Raw genomic sequence first — 18,442 nt, forward strand, 5'->3', positions numbered from 1 at the left:
TTTTGCTCATTTGGTATTAACAGTCCCGGTAGAGCTTTATTAAATTTGGAAGATAGTGTGAATATTTTAAAATCCTGACTTCAGATAAGGTAAAAATAGGAAGACATACCAATTATAAATGTGATCCATGAGCTGCTGTGTGTTATCAGGACTGTTTGCCATGTCATGAGGCTTCATAAACATTAGCACATTTATACAGAGGGGAAAGAGAGTCTTAGAGAGACTGCCAGTATTTGATATAACATTACAGATGTATTGTGAGTGTAGGGGGGAAGACACAGACAAAGGAGACTGTACTTAAAATGTGGGGTCATCCCCTGATTGGTCAAAGCTTCCCTCACTCAGCCCCCAGCAGTTTCACCTTTTAAACTCCCATCTAGTTTAAGTGAATTAAGGATGCTTCAGCTACTCTCAATGCCGAGCCTTAAACATCAGTCTCTAGCTTTTTCTGGAACATTCCTTGAAAGAAGTACTCAGTGAACAACATGTGCTGGTTTCATAACATAACGAGTCAAATTTAACCGTAATAAACTCAAAATAGGTTCATTTTCATTTTTAGATGAAATGTATGAATTGCAAGATTTTCTTTCCTGATAACTAAATATTTCATGCTAGTTTGAAATGTGATGTTACAAACATGGATTGCTGTTGTGTAATGGTGCTTTCACAAAACCTGCGGGATGTGTGAATGCTAACAGACAAATGTTTCACTCCAACTTTACCTGAAAATGTTCCTGCCAGAGCCTCAGTTTATTTTACTCATGAAGCTGATTTGAGAACACAGCAGGAAATATTCACAAAAAATCACCGCTAAGGGAGCAAATGTGGGTAGTGACGATTAAATCCTGCGACTGGTGCACGACCACGGACTGTATGCACGCGACCGGCACTGATGAAACTGCTTCATTATGTTCTTCTCTCTTTTGTTGATTTTTGTGAATGTGCTGCCACCACAAACATTCAGATAACTGCTTTGTATATTGGACTCGTCGTTGTTTTTACAACTAGGTTTTTCTAGGTTTGAAGCCAACTCTGACATCTCATTTCTCCTTGATAGCATGATAGCAGTTAGCAATTGGTAAGGCTCCAGACTGAAAACCAAAATGATGAAATATGAGTATCTCATACAGACTCAGGCATTGTGTTTTGTTAGGCCTTGTACATATGGACAATTCAAAACTGCTTTTCAAATCCAGCTAGATTGTAGTAAGTCTTGACAATAAAAACAGCATAAAAGTATTGGAGGTGGTTTTAAAAGTGCTGCAGTCATCTATGGATTTCTGTGTTGCTGGATCTGTCTGGTACAATTAGGGAGATCAAGATCATAACTGCACAACTCCTTTATTTGGAGGTGATATCTCCTTTTCTCCATTTCTCAATGTTCAATGTTGGAAAATTTGGGTGAGCAGCATATGTAGCTGCCAACGCCTACCATTACCACGGCAATCCATGCAGGTAAGTTGATGATGATAGTACAAACAAATCTGATCTAATTGATTTGCAAAAAAGAAACACAGCAGACTTCCTGTTTTAAAATCTGATTTGAAAAACAAATCTGTATTTGCTGCAGTCTAACCAAAGCCTTACAGATACATGACATCATGGTGTTATAATAATGTTTTTGTGTTGATGGAGCCTACATATGTTCTCATTTTTCTTCTCACCCTTTAAAAAGTCATGTCATATCTCTCTGGCTGTGATTGCAAGAAATAGTTCAAGGCAACATCTTAGCTATAATTCACAATCTAAGATATCAGAAATCCTTCTTAGCACAAAGATTTCCTTGTTGGCAAAAAAAAACCCACTGGAAAATGGCTGCTAGGCCATCATTATCGGTTATTACTCAAAGAAAATCCACTTCAGCTAAATTGGCTTCAATCTCTGTAAATGGCTTCCAGTTAAAGTTTAACTTCAATTCTTTTATTCATGTCGGGTAAAGTCATACTGAAATGTATCTCTATCCAGATAATTTCTATTATACAATAATAATAGAAATGAGTAATTCATAATGTGTTAGAACCTTTTTGTCCATTTGGAGTCTGAGCGAGAAGCCTTAATATTGCACCTTAATAAACGACCTGAAGTCATTTGTGTGTTCCAGTGTTTTCTTTGGATTCTGCCTGTGTGAAGGAGTCCATTGAAACATCTATCACGTCTAAGGTCCTTCTCTGAAAGCACCGACCTCCATCTGTGATGGGGCTGAAGCGCATGAGATTCTCTCTATTTTGAGTTATTAATAACTTGTAATTTTGGTTTGACCACATTTTTTTTAGTAGGTAAGACATATTGTGGTATGTGAGGGCCAGTTTTGTGTCTTACTCTTGCAGCGCCTGGTATCCTTTATTTGGGTTAGAGCTTGCCTATTTCGTGTTCAGCTGAATTAACTCGTTTTTGCATTGTTTTGTGGCTTTTCAGAACCAGAACAGATTAAAGATAAGGTTCTCTATGATGATGTGAACGGCAAGGTACTTGACTCTTTCATCACCTCAGGGGATTGTTTGCGGGCATAGTTCTGTCCTTGCTTTTTTGCAATTTCTCTTTCATCTCCTTTGTCTTTCTAATGTTCAGGAGTAGGTTGACCACAGGGTTTGGTCCTTCAGGCAGGCGTTGCTACTGTTGCCTGTGATCAGGCCTAGAGCTGTGTTGTGGACAAACTGGATAGTGTTGGAGTCCAATTTTAGTACACAGTCATGTTTGAACAGGGACTACAGCAGGGGGCTCAAAACATAGCCTTGGTGTGCACCAATGAACACATGTTTACCAGCTTCACTTTCTAGAGTCTTCCCATCATGAGGTGGAAAATCCACATGCATGTTGAAGTGATAGGTCCAAGATTATTAAGCTTTGTCACAAGCCTAGTGGTAACAGTGGAGTTAAAAGCTGAATTGTAGTCAATAAACAGCAACAAGCACCTCTCAGTTACACACGGCACTTCTGAAATTAGCCGGACACAAACAAAAGGAGTTGCATGTGAAAAGTCAAATGTCAGGCAAGTTACAACTGCAAAGAGGTTTTTCCCGAAGTCCATGTAGTAACCAATTTACCTAATGTGTGAGTGGAGCAAGATATCATTCCAAGCATTAATTATCAGTGTGTGCTGAAAACATTGGTGCGTATAGTGTAGCTGCTCTGTACTCTTTCTGCTCTCTCTGATGCCTGTATACTGATTTTCACGGTATGCAAGATACATCATTAAAGATTTTATTTGAAATACAGTAAAAATCATACAAGTACATTTTTAAATGATTTGACAGTTAGCGGTGGCGTAACCAGCTTAGAATAGTGATTAAATCCTCCCAAGCCAGTAATACAACACTTTTTCCTGTTCTTCCCATTCTTCTGAGTGCCAGACTATCTCTGGACTGGGAACTGTAACTGTCAGGCAACCAGTGGCGTCGATAGCAAAACAAACTAAATTTATGTTGTTAATAAGTACGCTTCCGTGGTGCTGATAGACAGATTTTGTTATCTTCAAAGATAGCCAGGCTAGCTTTTCCACCTTAATGCCAATCTTTTTGCTGAGCCGATTGAACAAACAGTTTGCTGGCCAACTTTACATGATCACGTATGTGAGTAGAACGATCTTCTCCTCTAAGTCACCTATGGGTGTGTTTTCCAAAATGTATGATTATTGCTTCACGTAAAATCCCAGTTTTAAAGAGTATATAAAATACTGTTGCACAGCCTAAAAGGACTGTATGTAAAATCACAACATATTTTATTTCCTTAAGTCTAGTTTGACAAATATGATTATGATTCGGTGTTACCCTAGGCATACAGTGTATGACATAACTATACATAAAGTGTACACAATAAGAAAAGGCACCTAAGGGATTTTACATTTTGTAAATGTATTTATGAACGAGTTGCAGTGAGGGAAAGGAGTGCATTAAGTGATATCATTGTGTGACAGAGAAGCAAAGTGTCGGGTAAAAGCACCCTAAGGCGGAAACCTCTCCTGGCGTTAACTATGGTTCGTTTTAGATGCTGGTTACTCACAGAGTCAAGTATGCCATTATGATGAATAGTACTCTCGATTTTCTGAACCCAGGTCGTTTGTTTTTCTATGATTTAGATGCAAGGCTAATTAGTACTTTACAGAAGTATCTATAGAAGTGCAAACACATTCACCTGCTTACATAACAGGAATCCAAATACATATGTGTGAAAGCTCCTTTATGTGTTCATTTGTGTTCATGTTCGTTCGTCCACACATGCACGCACACACACACACACACACACACACACACACACACACACACACACACACACACACACACACACACACACACACACACACACACACACACACACACACACACACACACACAAAAAAGCCAAGCAGACCTCTGTACAGTAAGCCACCCAGGTCTGATAAGAAGCAGACAACAGTCTCATTAAGGCTGGCCTATCTGCACCCTCCCTCTTCCCCTTTCCTGTATTCAAGCACTAAAAAAACAACAGGCTTCATAACATGTCAAAGGGCGCCACTTAAGGTTTTTCATGCTTGAAAAATAGTAGAGCAGGAAATTCCTAAGAGAAAATCATTTCACCAAGCCTGAAGATGAAACGGGAAGAAACAGAGTACCTGTCTGTGCGATGTGCTCTGTCAGCATCCTGTCAACAGCACGCAGCCAATTAGGACTGCAGCCAACTGGCTGGGTGAGTTTTCTGTTTCTCACTCCACTGATTTTGCGTCCAAAATACTCACCCTGAAATATACACATACATACATGCAGTAAATAAGGCCAGTGCACTTTTAACTGAGCATTCAGTTGAAACCTATAAATCAGCCTGTGTTTACGCTCACATACATGAACATGGTAATGTAGAATAAACAAACAGCCTGCAAACCAAAAGGAAGGAAGCTTCTATCTACATTTTGATGCATGAGAATCTCCCTGACTTCTAAGTCTCTGTTGCCTCTTATCCTGTTGCTGATGCCAGTTGGCTATTTGACTACATTTCCATATTGAGCCTGCACTGAGCACTTGAGGCTGAGCCTGCAAGAGGTGGATAAGTTGTGTGTGGTTGTGTTTGGGGAGATGATGCTGAACTTGATATAGCCTCACTATTTAAAATCCTAGCAACAGTGCTGCCACTGGCTGTGGAGCTCATCCAGACACACACAAAAATGTAGAAAAGGACAAACACACACATAAAAAACACTGCCCTTGTCTACCTCTGCCATGCTACAGTGGTTCTCGTTGCTACTTTGCATATCTGACATGACATAATGAGGAGATACTGTATGGTGTCTGAGGACAGTGGGTGTGGAGGTGGAAGGTGATACTGCCACCTCGTCTGGTCAGATAAATAAAACTGACACATACAGGCCTGCCAGATGGTTGGAGCTTGCCAGTTTCAAGCTATCAAGTCAAAATGACTTGAAGAAGACATTCAGAATACCAATTTTTACAACTTATATACGTAAAGAATGAACTCCAAGAGCTTTAATGTCTCATCATTGGCAAACATCTGTACAGATGTCAACAATATCAAACAACAAAATCTGTTGTCCAAGAGATTGCTTTTTTCTCATTTTGCCAATTTTTTTGTTTCATTGCCATAATGATTGATAAGCATTATTAACCACATTCTATGCAAAGTAGTCCTCAAACACAGCCTGGACATTTGTTGGCAAGGGGAAACATTTTATTTTGCTCTCTTCTGCACTCATCTGGTGAAAGCCTAGCTCCTTTGGGAAAGTGCAAGAGGGCAAAGTGTCCTTCTAAAAGATACATTTCACCAACTGAGCTGTAATTTAGGAAACTTGAGTGGTGCACCTTATCTGCCTTTGCTGCAGGATTTGCTGGATACCATACAAAACAAAGGTAAACTTATTAAGGGCAGATGGAAATTTGACAGACAGCTTCTCATGTTTTCATTTGTGGGTCATTTAAACCAGCTCAAACCTCTGAAGGAATTCAAAAAGTGAGGGGCCTACACCTTGATGCTGACATACAAATGATGTTCCTATGAGAAAGGCTGCTGTAGAGCTCCTTGTTGAGCGTACAAAAATAGCCAAAGGGGTCTTTCTGAGAAAGCCCATTACAGCAATTGGTGAGCCGTGTGCTACTTGCCAACCACAATATCCCACAAGAAAAGAACTACGTTTATATAATGCAAAACCTGACAGAGTTCACTGAGTCACTCCGTATCCAAACAAATTGTCAAACTAGATAACTGAAAGGGGAGGTTCTGTCTGAAGGTACTCTCTCTCTCTCAAGACACGTTGACAAAACATGCAGTTTGGGTGGTACCAAATGGGCACACAGCTAATTCATTCTCTTTCCTGTTTAAAGCACACACAGCAATGTTATCTTGCTAACAGCTCTAGAGGATCTTGCCTAATGGGTCTAAGCTTGAAACTTCTATTTGAGATGCAGATGCAGTGGCTGACTCAGAAGTTGGGAGTCTGAAATAAATACTCTTGAAACCAACCAAAAATGGTTGAATGTGACGGACAAAAAAAGGGGAAAAAATGACTAGTATGTGTTCTAGGTAAGCTCACATCAATACTATGGAGCAGCCATTTTGCTTTGGACGCAGAAATGTCTAAATGTGTTAAAGGGTTTTTTCCGCTTTCAATGGTGGAATCCATCCTGGCTGGTCGTGTCCATCCATACTAGGATTCAAGACTTAAGAAGCTTCCCAAAGCTGAGTACTGTGTCATACATGCCATTTGCCAGGGATGACACTTCTAATGTACATTAGCAGGGATAGCTCATCATATCAAATGTGTGTTGCTCAATCCAAGAGATTGACAGTTATTTCCTACAGTCTAAGTCTCTGACAGCCAAAGAATCAGATGGAGGGGATCCAAAACATTGGCTTTTGGCTATGTATCATGAGCAATCATATCCATCCCCAAGGGTGGATTATGTTGCTTTGAGGCATCACAGTCGAGGCTGTCGTCGCTCTGTTGTGCTGCATTCTTTAAACTGACTCCCAATCGGGAGTCCTCTCCCTGGCTCTGAGGGTCTCTTGGTCAAAGTCCATCACCACAGAGGTCGGCCCCCAGCAAAACCTCACTTTCTAACTGCTGTGAGGAATTATGCAATGCCAACCTGAGATACTCACATCGGCGTATGGAGTGATACAGCTGCTATTCTGGGCAGTCTTTTAGTCACATAATCAGTTTCTGAATGGGTCAAACAGGTGGAAAAAGAACGTTTCCTTTTGTTTGATACGCATTTAACGGACCAAGTTGGAAACTAAAACTGCTGATTTGATCACAGTATTATTCCATATGGTTCCATCTTTTTGTTATTTGTTCTCCTTTCAGAAGGTAGTCCTGGGACAACTAGTGATGGGGGGGCCATTATGGTCATGTACTGCAGCAAAGCAGGAGCATGTGTTGCACGCAGCGCTTCAAAGGAAGTCCTGTCAACTGCTACAAACAGCTCAAGGTCCTTACCAAATATGGAGCTCCGTCATGTGAAGACCCTGGATGAAGAACAACTGCTGGGAAGTCATTGAAAAGATGGCTCTGCAGACACGTGATGCTGGCAAAAGCCTACTCATGAGTAGGAAGAAATCTCTGCCTAAGTTGTAATGGTAACGGACAGCGTGTGATGTGTTGTGCAACTTGCAATGCCATATAAGATAGACCTTTGGTAACCTTGAGTGGGATTTAGAGTTGTTCTCATCTCCTGGTAACTCTCAATCATAAGTACAGCTTAAGTTGACTAATGCACCTATTTGCCAGACATTTGAAATGTTGTCCTTTAGGATGTATTATTAAGTGATTGCATTGTTTTAGTCAACTTGAATTTGACATTTTCTTTATCAGACATTGTCACCTTGTGGGAGAAAAGTTTCTTTATTTATGTTTTCCAAAACTCACCACTTATCATCTTTGATTGACAAATGGAACAATTGTGTGGAAAGTACAAACTGTTGTGCTGAAGTGACATGCAAATGAAATAGATTTACAAGAATACAAATTGTGAAAGCATTTAAATAAGGTGTGGTTCTCTTCCCCTTACTTGGTTCCCCTTTGTTGTAGTCAAGACAACAGAAATCGAGACCAGGACACACCCGAGACCAGAGTGCTCCTAGGGCAAGAGCCAAACAAGACCAAGGCAGGGCAAGACCGAGACAAGACCAAGACCTTAAAAAGCACAGAAAAATCAACATCTTGTGTGCATGTTACTCACTTAGGCCGTAATACAGGGAAGGTTTCAACCGTAATCGTGGGATAAAAATCTAATTATGAATGAATTAAAGTTATTAGTTGTGTTTAGAAAGGGGCATTTCCATCTCATCACGGTAATGATGAGGGAAAATAGCTTACCAGTGGGGGTCTTGACCAGTCTTGTTTTAAAATCCGGAGTCCTCCCAGTCCGAGACGGAGACAAGACCAAGTAAAAATGCTTTATATTCCTAGAAGAAACCTTCAAAAAAGTCTTGGGACCAAGAACAATTTCATGTACTACAACACTACCTTGTGAAACTTGTAAAAAGCTTTTCAGTCAGACAGGCCGAATGGTAATAATGGTCTTATATTTGGCACCTAGGTTCTCAACAATATAAATTGTTACTTACACTAAAGGACTGATCTGAATTATGTCTTTCCTCCCAAAGTTTTTTTTATAAAGGGAGACAACCATAAAAGAATCAGCAATTTGATGCAGTAACTGTAACTGCTATACCCTGAGTGCTCTAGGTGAATTATAGGCCACTGGCAATGACACAGCGACAGAGGTGATACCAGGCTCAATCAGAACACAGGTCGCATGCTGCAGCACAGTCCAACTGAATCCAGCTTGTTTTGGTCTCTGCTGATGACAGGCTGCTTGGTTCATCCCTTTGATGTTAACTTACAGATCTATGCATCCAACATACTCTTACACAATCAACATCAAAGGTTCCCGCCCACGCATCGGCTCGGCAACAGCAACATGCATGTATGCACAAAGGGGCAACGCATACACGGTTTTACTCTTGAAAATGCATAGCTATGCAAATTGTACATACATGCATCACATGGATGGGCAGGGATATAAGTAATTTAGTACAGTGTGACACTTTCACGGTCTAATTAGCCCCAGTGTTGCAGTAAACACGTCCCAATCACCCTCCAGTTCTGGTTACTCATTAAGTATACATGGAGCTGAAGATGGCCACATCCTTTGGACACAGATCCAGATTGTTCATCATAAGCAGACAGAAAAACAAACAAGGAATCCCTTTGCTTTGCTGATATGCCAGAGAACGTTCATGTCGGAAAGGGCATACCATTTTTGAACCATCTGTGATTAGATTTTAATACACGGATTCAAGACTCTGAAGGGATGCTGCATGGAGGGTAGAGTGACAGGCAGCTCTTTTGCTTGCTTGCTGCTGCCTTTGACGCGGTGATGGGGATTTTCCTCTTTCCCTCTCTCTGTTGCAGTAGCAGACGTGGCCAGCGAGCTGTGATCAAACTGTGCCTTCATCCCTCCTCTCTCTCTCTCATCAGCTGGAGGGCTTCAGCAGCAGGGTGCCCCAGATTCACAGACCACCTCCCACCTCCCATCCAGTGCAGAGGCTGCTTCCTCTCCTCAGTGGAGCACCACTGACACCTTGTGGCCTAGACAGTGGTAGTGCAACAGGGAAGCTTCTATCTGGTTGATTGAAATTTGACATTTAGAAATTTGTTGTCTTTCATACTCTTCCTATTTGATATAGTGCTAAATAGAAGGAAAATACTATTCCTTTAAATATTCATTTTGGGTAAAAAGCTCTATCTGAAGATGGAATTCAACCAATTAGCCTTTCAATTGATTCCTTTACATTCCTGGCTACATTGCCGCATCCAATCAATATTTCCAATAGCTCAATCAAAGGTTGCAGCAGTTCTGCATGAGGCGTGTGCACAGGCCCGATCAGAGGTAGTTTGGGCCGAGAGGGGGGCAAGAAAATGGTACATCAGCATAGATCTTAAATCAATACCAGTATGTGGTGTTAATCTAGTGAGTGTCCCTTTGGCAGAAATAAGTGCATGAAAGGTTGAACAGCACAGCAGACCAAAGGGCCATTATCAAATAGGACTAGCTCAGCATGTTTTCCCCAAAATAAGCCACTTCTTTTTTGTCATGGAGACATCCTGCCAGGGTTCAGCGAACCTCGGGGGTGACTTTGGGTTAAGCACTGTCAGGGTCTTTCTCCTATTGTACACTGGAGTATTATATAAGATTGTATCTGGACTTTTTGTGCATGCTTTGCCAAAATGAAAGTAAATTTAAGTTCTGTGCAAAGCCCTGATATTTTTCATCCAATGCTGTAAGGTCCAAGAAAAGAAAATTAGCTTGACTTAAGCAGGGCTGTGCAGATTGATACTGTAATCATATCAATGCACTGACAGTCTTTTTTTTTTTTTTTTTTTTTTTGCTGCAAGAAATGCAGACAGAAAGCCTTTTTTAAATACAGTGGTATCACCATTTCAATCAAGTAAGGACTCTCTTTTGCATATAAAGGATAAAGAATTGTTTATGTGCAGGTTTGAATCCCTTCAAATGATACAAACAATATATTTCATCAGCTCTGCATGCATTGGCACAATGTCACATGATTTTCCTTTCACCTGTAATATGGAAAAAGGTACCATAGTGCATAAAAAGGTAGAAATGTAGCAGAAACAAAAAAAAAACTAAACTTGCAACAAACTACGACGTTATACTCAGTGAACGCCACATCAGGCTTCACACACACTTGATGTTTATGATTTTTGTGTTGCACCCCCCGCCCTCTTTTTCTTATTTTACAATACTATTGGCAGGTAATATCTCAAGTATGTATGCAATGATAAAAAAAATATTCAGCACCGTAAATACAACACAAAACAAAATCTCTGCATTGAAACGAGTACAAAATAGAGAGACGGAGAGTTCGATTGGATGGATTGTACACACAACAAAGAAATCCTTAAATTTACTGTTTGTATGTCATTGTTGAGGAACACTTAAGAGACAGCAAAGGGAGAATAGGGAACAGAAGAGACAGCTATGAGGGGGGAGCACATAAACAAACAAAAAGGAAAAGTGACAAAAGATACTTGGTAACATTAACACTGGACGTCAACACTCAAAATAGGCTTAATTTAGACAGAAAAAAATTTAAAATGGCACCATGAATAACAACTCTTAGGCTGTTATAGGACCCTCACCACAGGCAATGATGCAGCCAACACAACTGTGGAGTAGAGTAAGTTATGTCTGGATCCGCCCGTACATTTTTACATTCAGGCACTCGCAGAAACATGGCAACATGATCGGAGAAAGAGAAAGAATCACAGTGACGAAACACAAATTCTATATACAGGGCACCTCCTTTCACTGTATTCTTTAAACACAGCCTCCAAGTTTCTAATGCGTAGTGCCCAAAGCTGGCCTTAGTTTGAACTTCAAACATAAAGCTGTGAAAATTACATTTAAAAATAAAGAGCTCATTTAGTCAAGTGGCTCCTCGAGTTGGGCTTCAAGAAAAGGGAAGACGATTTCTATCTTTCTATGTTCACAATATAACCACGTTTGCTAAATTGATTAATCATTCAGCATCCCTGTATCGACACTTGTGCAATTTGTTTCAACTAAATCAAACGTTTTTTTCCTCTAACTGGGGTCGCTGGGGATCCTGATATGGATTAAATAGGCTCTATGGAGCATGAAATTCAAATCTCACTGATGCGGCTGGAGAGCAAAATCAAACACACAGCTGACAGCATCCTCACCTGGATCAGGGTCTCTCGCTCACTTGTTCAATGACCCGCTTCAGTCCTCTTAGAGCTAACACAGTACAGAGTAAGGCTTCACTGAATTGATAATAATAGTTTACCGTTATTATTCTTGTTTTTTTTTTTCTCTCTCTCTCTCTTCTCCATCAGCAGAGGCTTCATCTTATCTCAAAAAGGCACGCAACTCATCTCCACTGTTCAAAGTTCGATACGGCTCCATTTCTTCGCCCCCTTGATTTCTTTAGCAGCACTTTGCATTGATCTCCGGTCCAGAGAAAATGACACTTTGTGACCTTGTCAAGAATATCAACATACATACATATTTACAGATGATCATTCCCTTAGACTACAAGGGTCAGTCGATAGCTTGTTTTAGTAACTATAAACACTCCTCAATTCCCCTCTCTGTGTGTGTGTGTGTGTGGCTATACATATGGCAAGTAGGTTGAAGGATATCACAATGACAGTAGACAAATTGAAACACAGCAGAGATGAGGGTTGTTTTTCTGTTTGTGTCTGCGTGAGACTGTGTTGTTGTTTTTTTACGAGTGCTTGATTGTGTATTTGCCTTTCTGCAGCTGGGAGATGTACAGCTTTGACTTGGTGCCGTCCAGCCGTTTGAACCACACCTCATCGTTGTTCACGGTGGTGATGATGGCACTGCATGACACAGACGTGCAACAACGTTACCACAGAATCAACTCCTGGTGCTCACAGACACAGAGTAGTCATTTGCATGAGACGTCCCTGAATGCTGAAGACCGAGGTTGCTCCACCATGAGTGCAGTGAAGACAGTAAGCCTCTACTGTCACAAGTTAACAGGGTGAAGTTAGCATGAAGCATAACATACAAGGTAAACATACACATTGGAACAACTCAAACCACATCAAATTCAAATGTTTGTCTTTAATAGCCTAAAGGCATGGAGAGGAGGGCCTTGTTAATCCTAATAAATCTAATGTTCACAACTGTCTGATATATATAAGAACTTATATATATCTTATGAATATGATCAGGTGTGTGATCAACTATAACCTTGGTTTAGGGACTTTCTAGTTCTATTTGAAGTGCAGCATTTTGTTCCTTTCTGATGAGATTTACTTGAATATTGAGATTTGATAAATACATATTTTGTGTGTGAAAAGCCATTACCAGCATCATGTTGACTGCTCTGGCAGTGTTGTTAAACATTGTTGGGGTGACAAAAAAAGATCAAGTTTCACCATGTCTATGCTGTATTTTTAAGGTCCTAGGAATCAGGGAAATTCAGAAGTGTTGATGTCTGCCACCATGTTTAGCTAACTGAGGGAGTGGATGTCAGACGTGAGAGACGACAACTTTTGGTTAGTAATAGTTAATAAAGAAAAATCCACTTCTGGGGTTGGGGGGATGTCGAGTCTTTAAGATATATTTATATATTTTGAAATGAGAGGAGGAGCGTAAGACAATATCATTTATATGGATACAGTTTATGTTGCACGGGAAAAAAACGTGTATGTTTCTTCTGTAGAGCCACCAGTTCGCCCGTTTCTCGTCTCACTTCCTCTTCACTCTGCTCCGCCTCTCTCCCTCCCTGAAAACTTAAATACCAGCTGCATTACAAAGTACACAGTTCTTGTATTTTCTTATGCAGGAAACAGATATTTGATATTTATTGCTGTTTCATGTCATTTTTCATGTGCATGTTGACCTTTTGCAGCTGGCTGTAAATCAAAGCTTGTGTGACATTTGGCTCACGTGGATTTGACTTAGAACTGACTTTGTCTTTGTTGTTTCTTTACAGGAAAAATATATTTTGTATATTTATTGTGTATCAACATTCAGCTTAAACATATCGAGGTTTGATTTTTGCTCCCCCATGGGCCAGCCTTAATCAACACACACATATTTAATAATGGAACAAGAGAGATCTGTTGTCCCTCAAACTGAAACTGTTGAGGGTCAAGGCAAGTGAAACTTCATGAGTAGAACTAAAGTTCTTTCTTAAGATTGAGACACTTTGTACAGCTGTAAGATTTTTCTTAAAACCTTTGTGCATTTTATTCATACTTCATGTTGTCCCTCTTAGTGAGAACCACTTTAACCACCACCCTGAGAAATACTGTGTGTTTAATTGAAGACTTGAATGCAGCTGATCCCTTTGTCTTCAGGTTTGGCTTTGTGACACATACAGACTTACTTGGTCACAAATAAAATGTTAAACTAACTTTAAGTTTAAAAAGGTGTTTCATAACCACAAGTCACCAGAAGTTCTTCTCAGTGTTTAAAAAAAAATATATAACATAACAGGAACTCAAAATGTTGTCAGAACACATGTGCTCACCTGATTTAGGGTTTTCACCATCACTTCCTCTCATTATTACAAAGACAATAAACCCTCCTCTGTCACACACACACACACACACACACACACACACACACACACACACACACACACACACACACACACACACACACACACACACACACACACACACACACACACACACACACACACACACACACACACACACACACACACACACACACACACACACACACACACACACACACACACACACACACACACACACACACACACACACACACACACACACACACACACACACACACACACACACACACACTACAGACCTAGTTGGGTACTCGTCTTTCCTGTTGATGCAGATGGCCTGTCCTCTGCAGTACCACTGGTTGTCATAGAAAAGTCGACCGTCCTCAGAGCGAGCCACATGGTGATGTCTGTCAGGTTTGACTGCGGGAGCTGGGGGAGACATTAGAGGGGAGACAAGTGAGGCAGGGACTGTGTACGTTTAACGCAACTGTCTCCTTTTCCAAATATGAGCAGAAGGGATTGAATGGAGCCCTCCTGTGCAGCTGTGGGTCGATGGCTCCACTTAGCCAGATATTGACTTTTAACAGAGGACAGGGTGCTTACCATCCACCTTCACCCTGTGTGGCCCAAGAGACGCCATCGCCTGTGAGGGGGAAAGAGACTCAACTTCAGAAGGTCAAATCACAGTTACATTCCTCAAGTGACTCCTCTCAGAGTTTACAAAATACCTTTCTTATTGCAGTCCAGTCTTCAAGAATATCAAGATCTTGCAGCATGTAAACGATATAAGGCCGTGATGAAGCGGGTTAAGGAAAAGTATAAAGGGAGGTGTCAGGAAACATCTGTCTTCATTTGTCACTGAAGAGCGAAAGAAAAGAAAAGATGTGGTGTGTGGATGAATGATGAATAAAAACAAGGACAGGATAAAAGGAAAAGGATATCAGAGACGACAACCGGCTTCTTCTTCTTGACGGGGCAGAACGGGTCTTTCTTTTTGTTTTTCCGCGAGTGCAACCCGTCATTCCACAACTCTGGAAAACAAAGAGGAGCGATTTGAACATGAAAGTCATTTCTGTGGGATTTTTGGCTCAAATTCGCATCCTTTTTTTTTTTTTTAACAATTGCAAGTGCCAACTCTGTAATATGTAAGTCAATATATATTCTTGATTAAAAAAAGATGGTGCTTAAGCACAGTATGGGACGACTTTGCTAGTGTGAGTGTGCCTTTAATGAAACACAAAGCTTTAACCAATTGACAGTTCTGAGAGATTTTCTGTTTCCCATCAATATAAACTGAATACTGTGGTATCTGGGGGGTGATGGACAAGTGCTATGATGGATAAATGGATGAAAACAATATCATATTATATAACTGTTGGCTGCAGCACAAGTAGCTACCTGAGGTGATGTCAATACTGTGTCTGTCTTCCTCCAGTCTTCTTATTTTCTCCTCCAGTTCACTCTGCACGGTGTCAAACAGCAGCAACTTCTCACTCTGGGACACGGGGGGGGGGGGGGAGAGACACAGGTAAGAAAACACACAGGTAAGAAAAACTTCCCAGAAGTTGTAGCGGGGTTTCAGTTCAGTCTATGTAGGTCATGGATTCTAGTGTTGTAATGAAGACCACAGTAACCGAGACCAAGACATACCAGAGACCAGATTGATGCGAGACCAAGACAAGGCCGAGGCATTTAGGGATGGAGACAGAGTCAAGACCAAGACCGAGGCAGGACGAGACCGAGACAAGACCATTAATATCAATGAAAAAAATCATCATTTTGTGTGCAGCAGGCATGTCACTCACTTAGATCATGACACAGGAAAGGTTGTAGCTGTAACCAAAAAATCCTGACTACAAATTAATTGAAGTTATTCGTTGTTTTAGAAAGGGGAGTCTTCCTTCTTACCACAGTAATGGTGTGGAAAAAATAGCCAATCAGTGGTGGTCTTGACCAATCTTGATTTAAAATACAAATACAAGACCGGGTCAAAATGCGTTTGATTCTGAGACAGGACTGAGACCTTCTAAAAGTGAGACCAAGAATAATCTGGAGTACTACAACACTAGTGGATACCAGGGCACAAACCAAAACATCCTGAATCAGAGTACTTCCCAACATTCAATATCAAACATGTATTATGATGTGTAAAATGCTAACGTCACCCACACAGTAAACCAACTGAGATGTTAACCCCTCACCTCCCAGTGTTGACAGGCAGCCTGGATCTCACACTCATACTTGTTCTTCACCGACTCCAAACACAGCTCCTTGTAGATTCCTGTCACAAACATTTCAACATGAAATCAGTCTGCTGCAGCCATCAGAGGAGATGAGATTGTGAATATTGAACTGTAAGCCTTCAAATTCCAAAGAAGTGCATTTACTTTAGTTACAGATTAAGATTTAGGTATCTTATAGCAAAGCTTGTAGTAATTGACCAACCAGCAACTTTGGTCCTGATCTGCATGTTCTCCTGCAGGTTGGCTAAAGGCTCCAGGTACTCTTGGGCACAGCCGGCCATCACCTCCTGCAGCTTGATGTCCACCTGGCTCAGACGCTCTTTATACAACCTGTAGCAGAAAAACAGTTACATTGACTTTTGACAATATCTTTTGAGAAAATTCAAAACATTTCTACTAAATGAAACGTAAATACAAAATCAAGCATCTTTAGAAATCTTTTATCGTTAGGATACACTAACAAGTACACTTTCAGATTTTCCAAAGGTCTCTTGTCTGCAGAATAGGAACATTGTCACTATTGAAAACTAGATGCTGTGATGTCACAGGAAGAGGCTGTCTATTGACACACCTGTGAGGGTAGCAGGTGTCTTTTTACAAACCAACCCCACTCAAAAAATGTATCCCACCACCAAATCCAATATTTAGAAGCAATGTGCTGGTGGCTGAAGGACATTTATCACTTTGTATTGTTACTTTGTGTGGTAAAGAGGCTAGAGTCTGAGTAGTACAGTGGAGGTTGTTATCCAGCATATATGGGAACACTTCACGTATAGCGTGTCAGCGTATGTTTACCTATTGCTTACCCTACTTTGCAGTACAGGCAGCAGAGAGGGAACATTTTCATAATAATATACGAGGTGGTGACAGTCTCAAAAAAATTACTCCAATGAGAGACTTTTTGGATACTTAAGTTTGATTATGATGGTCCTCACAAACTGAAATGAGGAGCCAGATTTTAGACCATTTTGATAAGAATATTGATGCATAATCCATTAAGAAGAAAAAACAAGTTTAATTCCTGCACTTATTGTTTACCAAATCTGTGGTCTTCTTCCCTCTGATTGAAATAGTAAGGGGTTTATAAATGACAGATTTGTTTGATTCTAACAGACTAAAATGTCTAATTAAAATGGTATGAAATCCCTGCACATAAAAGACCCCGACAGGTGAACCTCTGCTCCTCTGAATGAAAGTGTAGTGCAATGCGTTGTCTCCTGGAGCAACACAATAACAAGCAGTGAGATGAAGTAAACAGCAGCAGGTGAAGCCATTACTTTGTTGTGTTCAACATGGGGGAAGGAACTTACTGCTCCTTCAAGTCAGTGAACTGCTTCTCCAGGGTGGTCATCTCATCCAGACACTCCATCCTCCTCTTCTCACAGTCCTCATCATCCATCTCTGTTCACATGAACACATGACAGCTTCGACATCACATCTGTATCCACTGCTTACCCCCGTCATAACATCAGAGTATCTCCACCCCGCTGGATCTAACTTTCCTTCTCAAAATGTCACCTATTTTACAACAGCACCCACAAACTATGATGAGACTAGGTCAGACAGCACGACATATTCAATTAATTTAGTTGCTGGTTGATATTTGAGGCCCATTTTTTTTCCTACCGGAGCTGTCCCCATCTTCAGACACGGACGAGCTGACGGTGTCCTCCTCGTCTGTGCTGCTGCCGTCCTGCTCGGGATAATCCACCTCCATTTCTTCGTGGTTGCTTTCTTTCTTCTCCCGGGAGTGAACCGGCATTGCGACCTCCCGATACGCCGTTGTTAACGGGGTGGAGGGGTGTTTCGTTGATTATACCCCGAAATGTAGAGGCAAATGTAGCTCAGGCAGCTAACCGGTTAGCTGCTTTGCATCTAGACAGCTGGCAATGCAGACATGGCCACCATCAGCCAATCACAGAGAGCTTTACTGAGTCTGTCCAATCAAATGAAATGATGCGGTGACCAACACGAGGTTTAAGGGAGTTGTAGTTCATTTCACTTTTTTAATACAGCTCAAACATTGGCCTACGGGCAGGTACAACGGTAATGAGATTTTTCCCAGTATGCCATGTAAGAGAGAGAGGTCGTGATATCCTCAGGCGCCTTTAAAATTTGATAAAAAAAAAAAAAAAAAAAGAATC

At 40.9% G+C, this 18,442-nt stretch overlaps 1 protein-coding gene across 1 annotated transcript; it reads right to left on the reverse strand.

The window, feature by feature from the left end:
- Nucleotides 1-10,458: 10,458 nt before the first annotated feature.
- brms1lb (BRMS1 like transcriptional repressor b) lies at nt 10,459-18,209 on the reverse strand. The gene is made up of 10 exons (XM_061052541.1): nt 17,925-18,209; nt 17,609-17,699; nt 16,501-16,628; nt 16,257-16,336; nt 15,454-15,550; nt 14,997-15,086; nt 14,784-14,848; nt 14,659-14,698; nt 14,355-14,484; nt 10,459-12,379 (listed from the first exon to the last, which is right to left on the reverse strand). Exons 1-10 carry the CDS (start codon nt 18,058-18,060, stop codon nt 12,262-12,264), a joined length of 975 nt encoding a protein of 324 aa, XP_060908524.1. The 5' UTR covers nt 18,061-18,209; the 3' UTR covers nt 10,459-12,261.
- Between the last annotated feature and the right edge of the window lie 233 nt (nt 18,210-18,442).

Source organism: Labrus mixtus, chromosome 12 (assembly GCF_963584025.1).
Source record: "Labrus mixtus chromosome 12, fLabMix1.1, whole genome shotgun sequence".
NCBI classification, from domain to species: domain Eukaryota; kingdom Metazoa; phylum Chordata; class Actinopteri; order Labriformes; family Labridae; genus Labrus; species Labrus mixtus.

Coding starts and splice junctions, on each gene's coding strand:
- brms1lb (XM_061052541.1), bottom strand. CDS start 18,060: ATGCCGGTTCACTCCCGGGAGAAGAAAGAAAGCAACCACGAAGAAATG. Junction 15,551..16,256: donor CTGCCTGTCAACACTGGGAG/GTGAGGGGTTAA, acceptor CCCGTGTCCCAG/AGTGAGAAGTTGCTGCTGTT. Junction 14,849..14,996: donor GAAGCCGGTTGTCGTCTCTG/ATATCCTTTTCC, acceptor CCGCTTCATCAC/GGCCTTATATCGTTTACATG.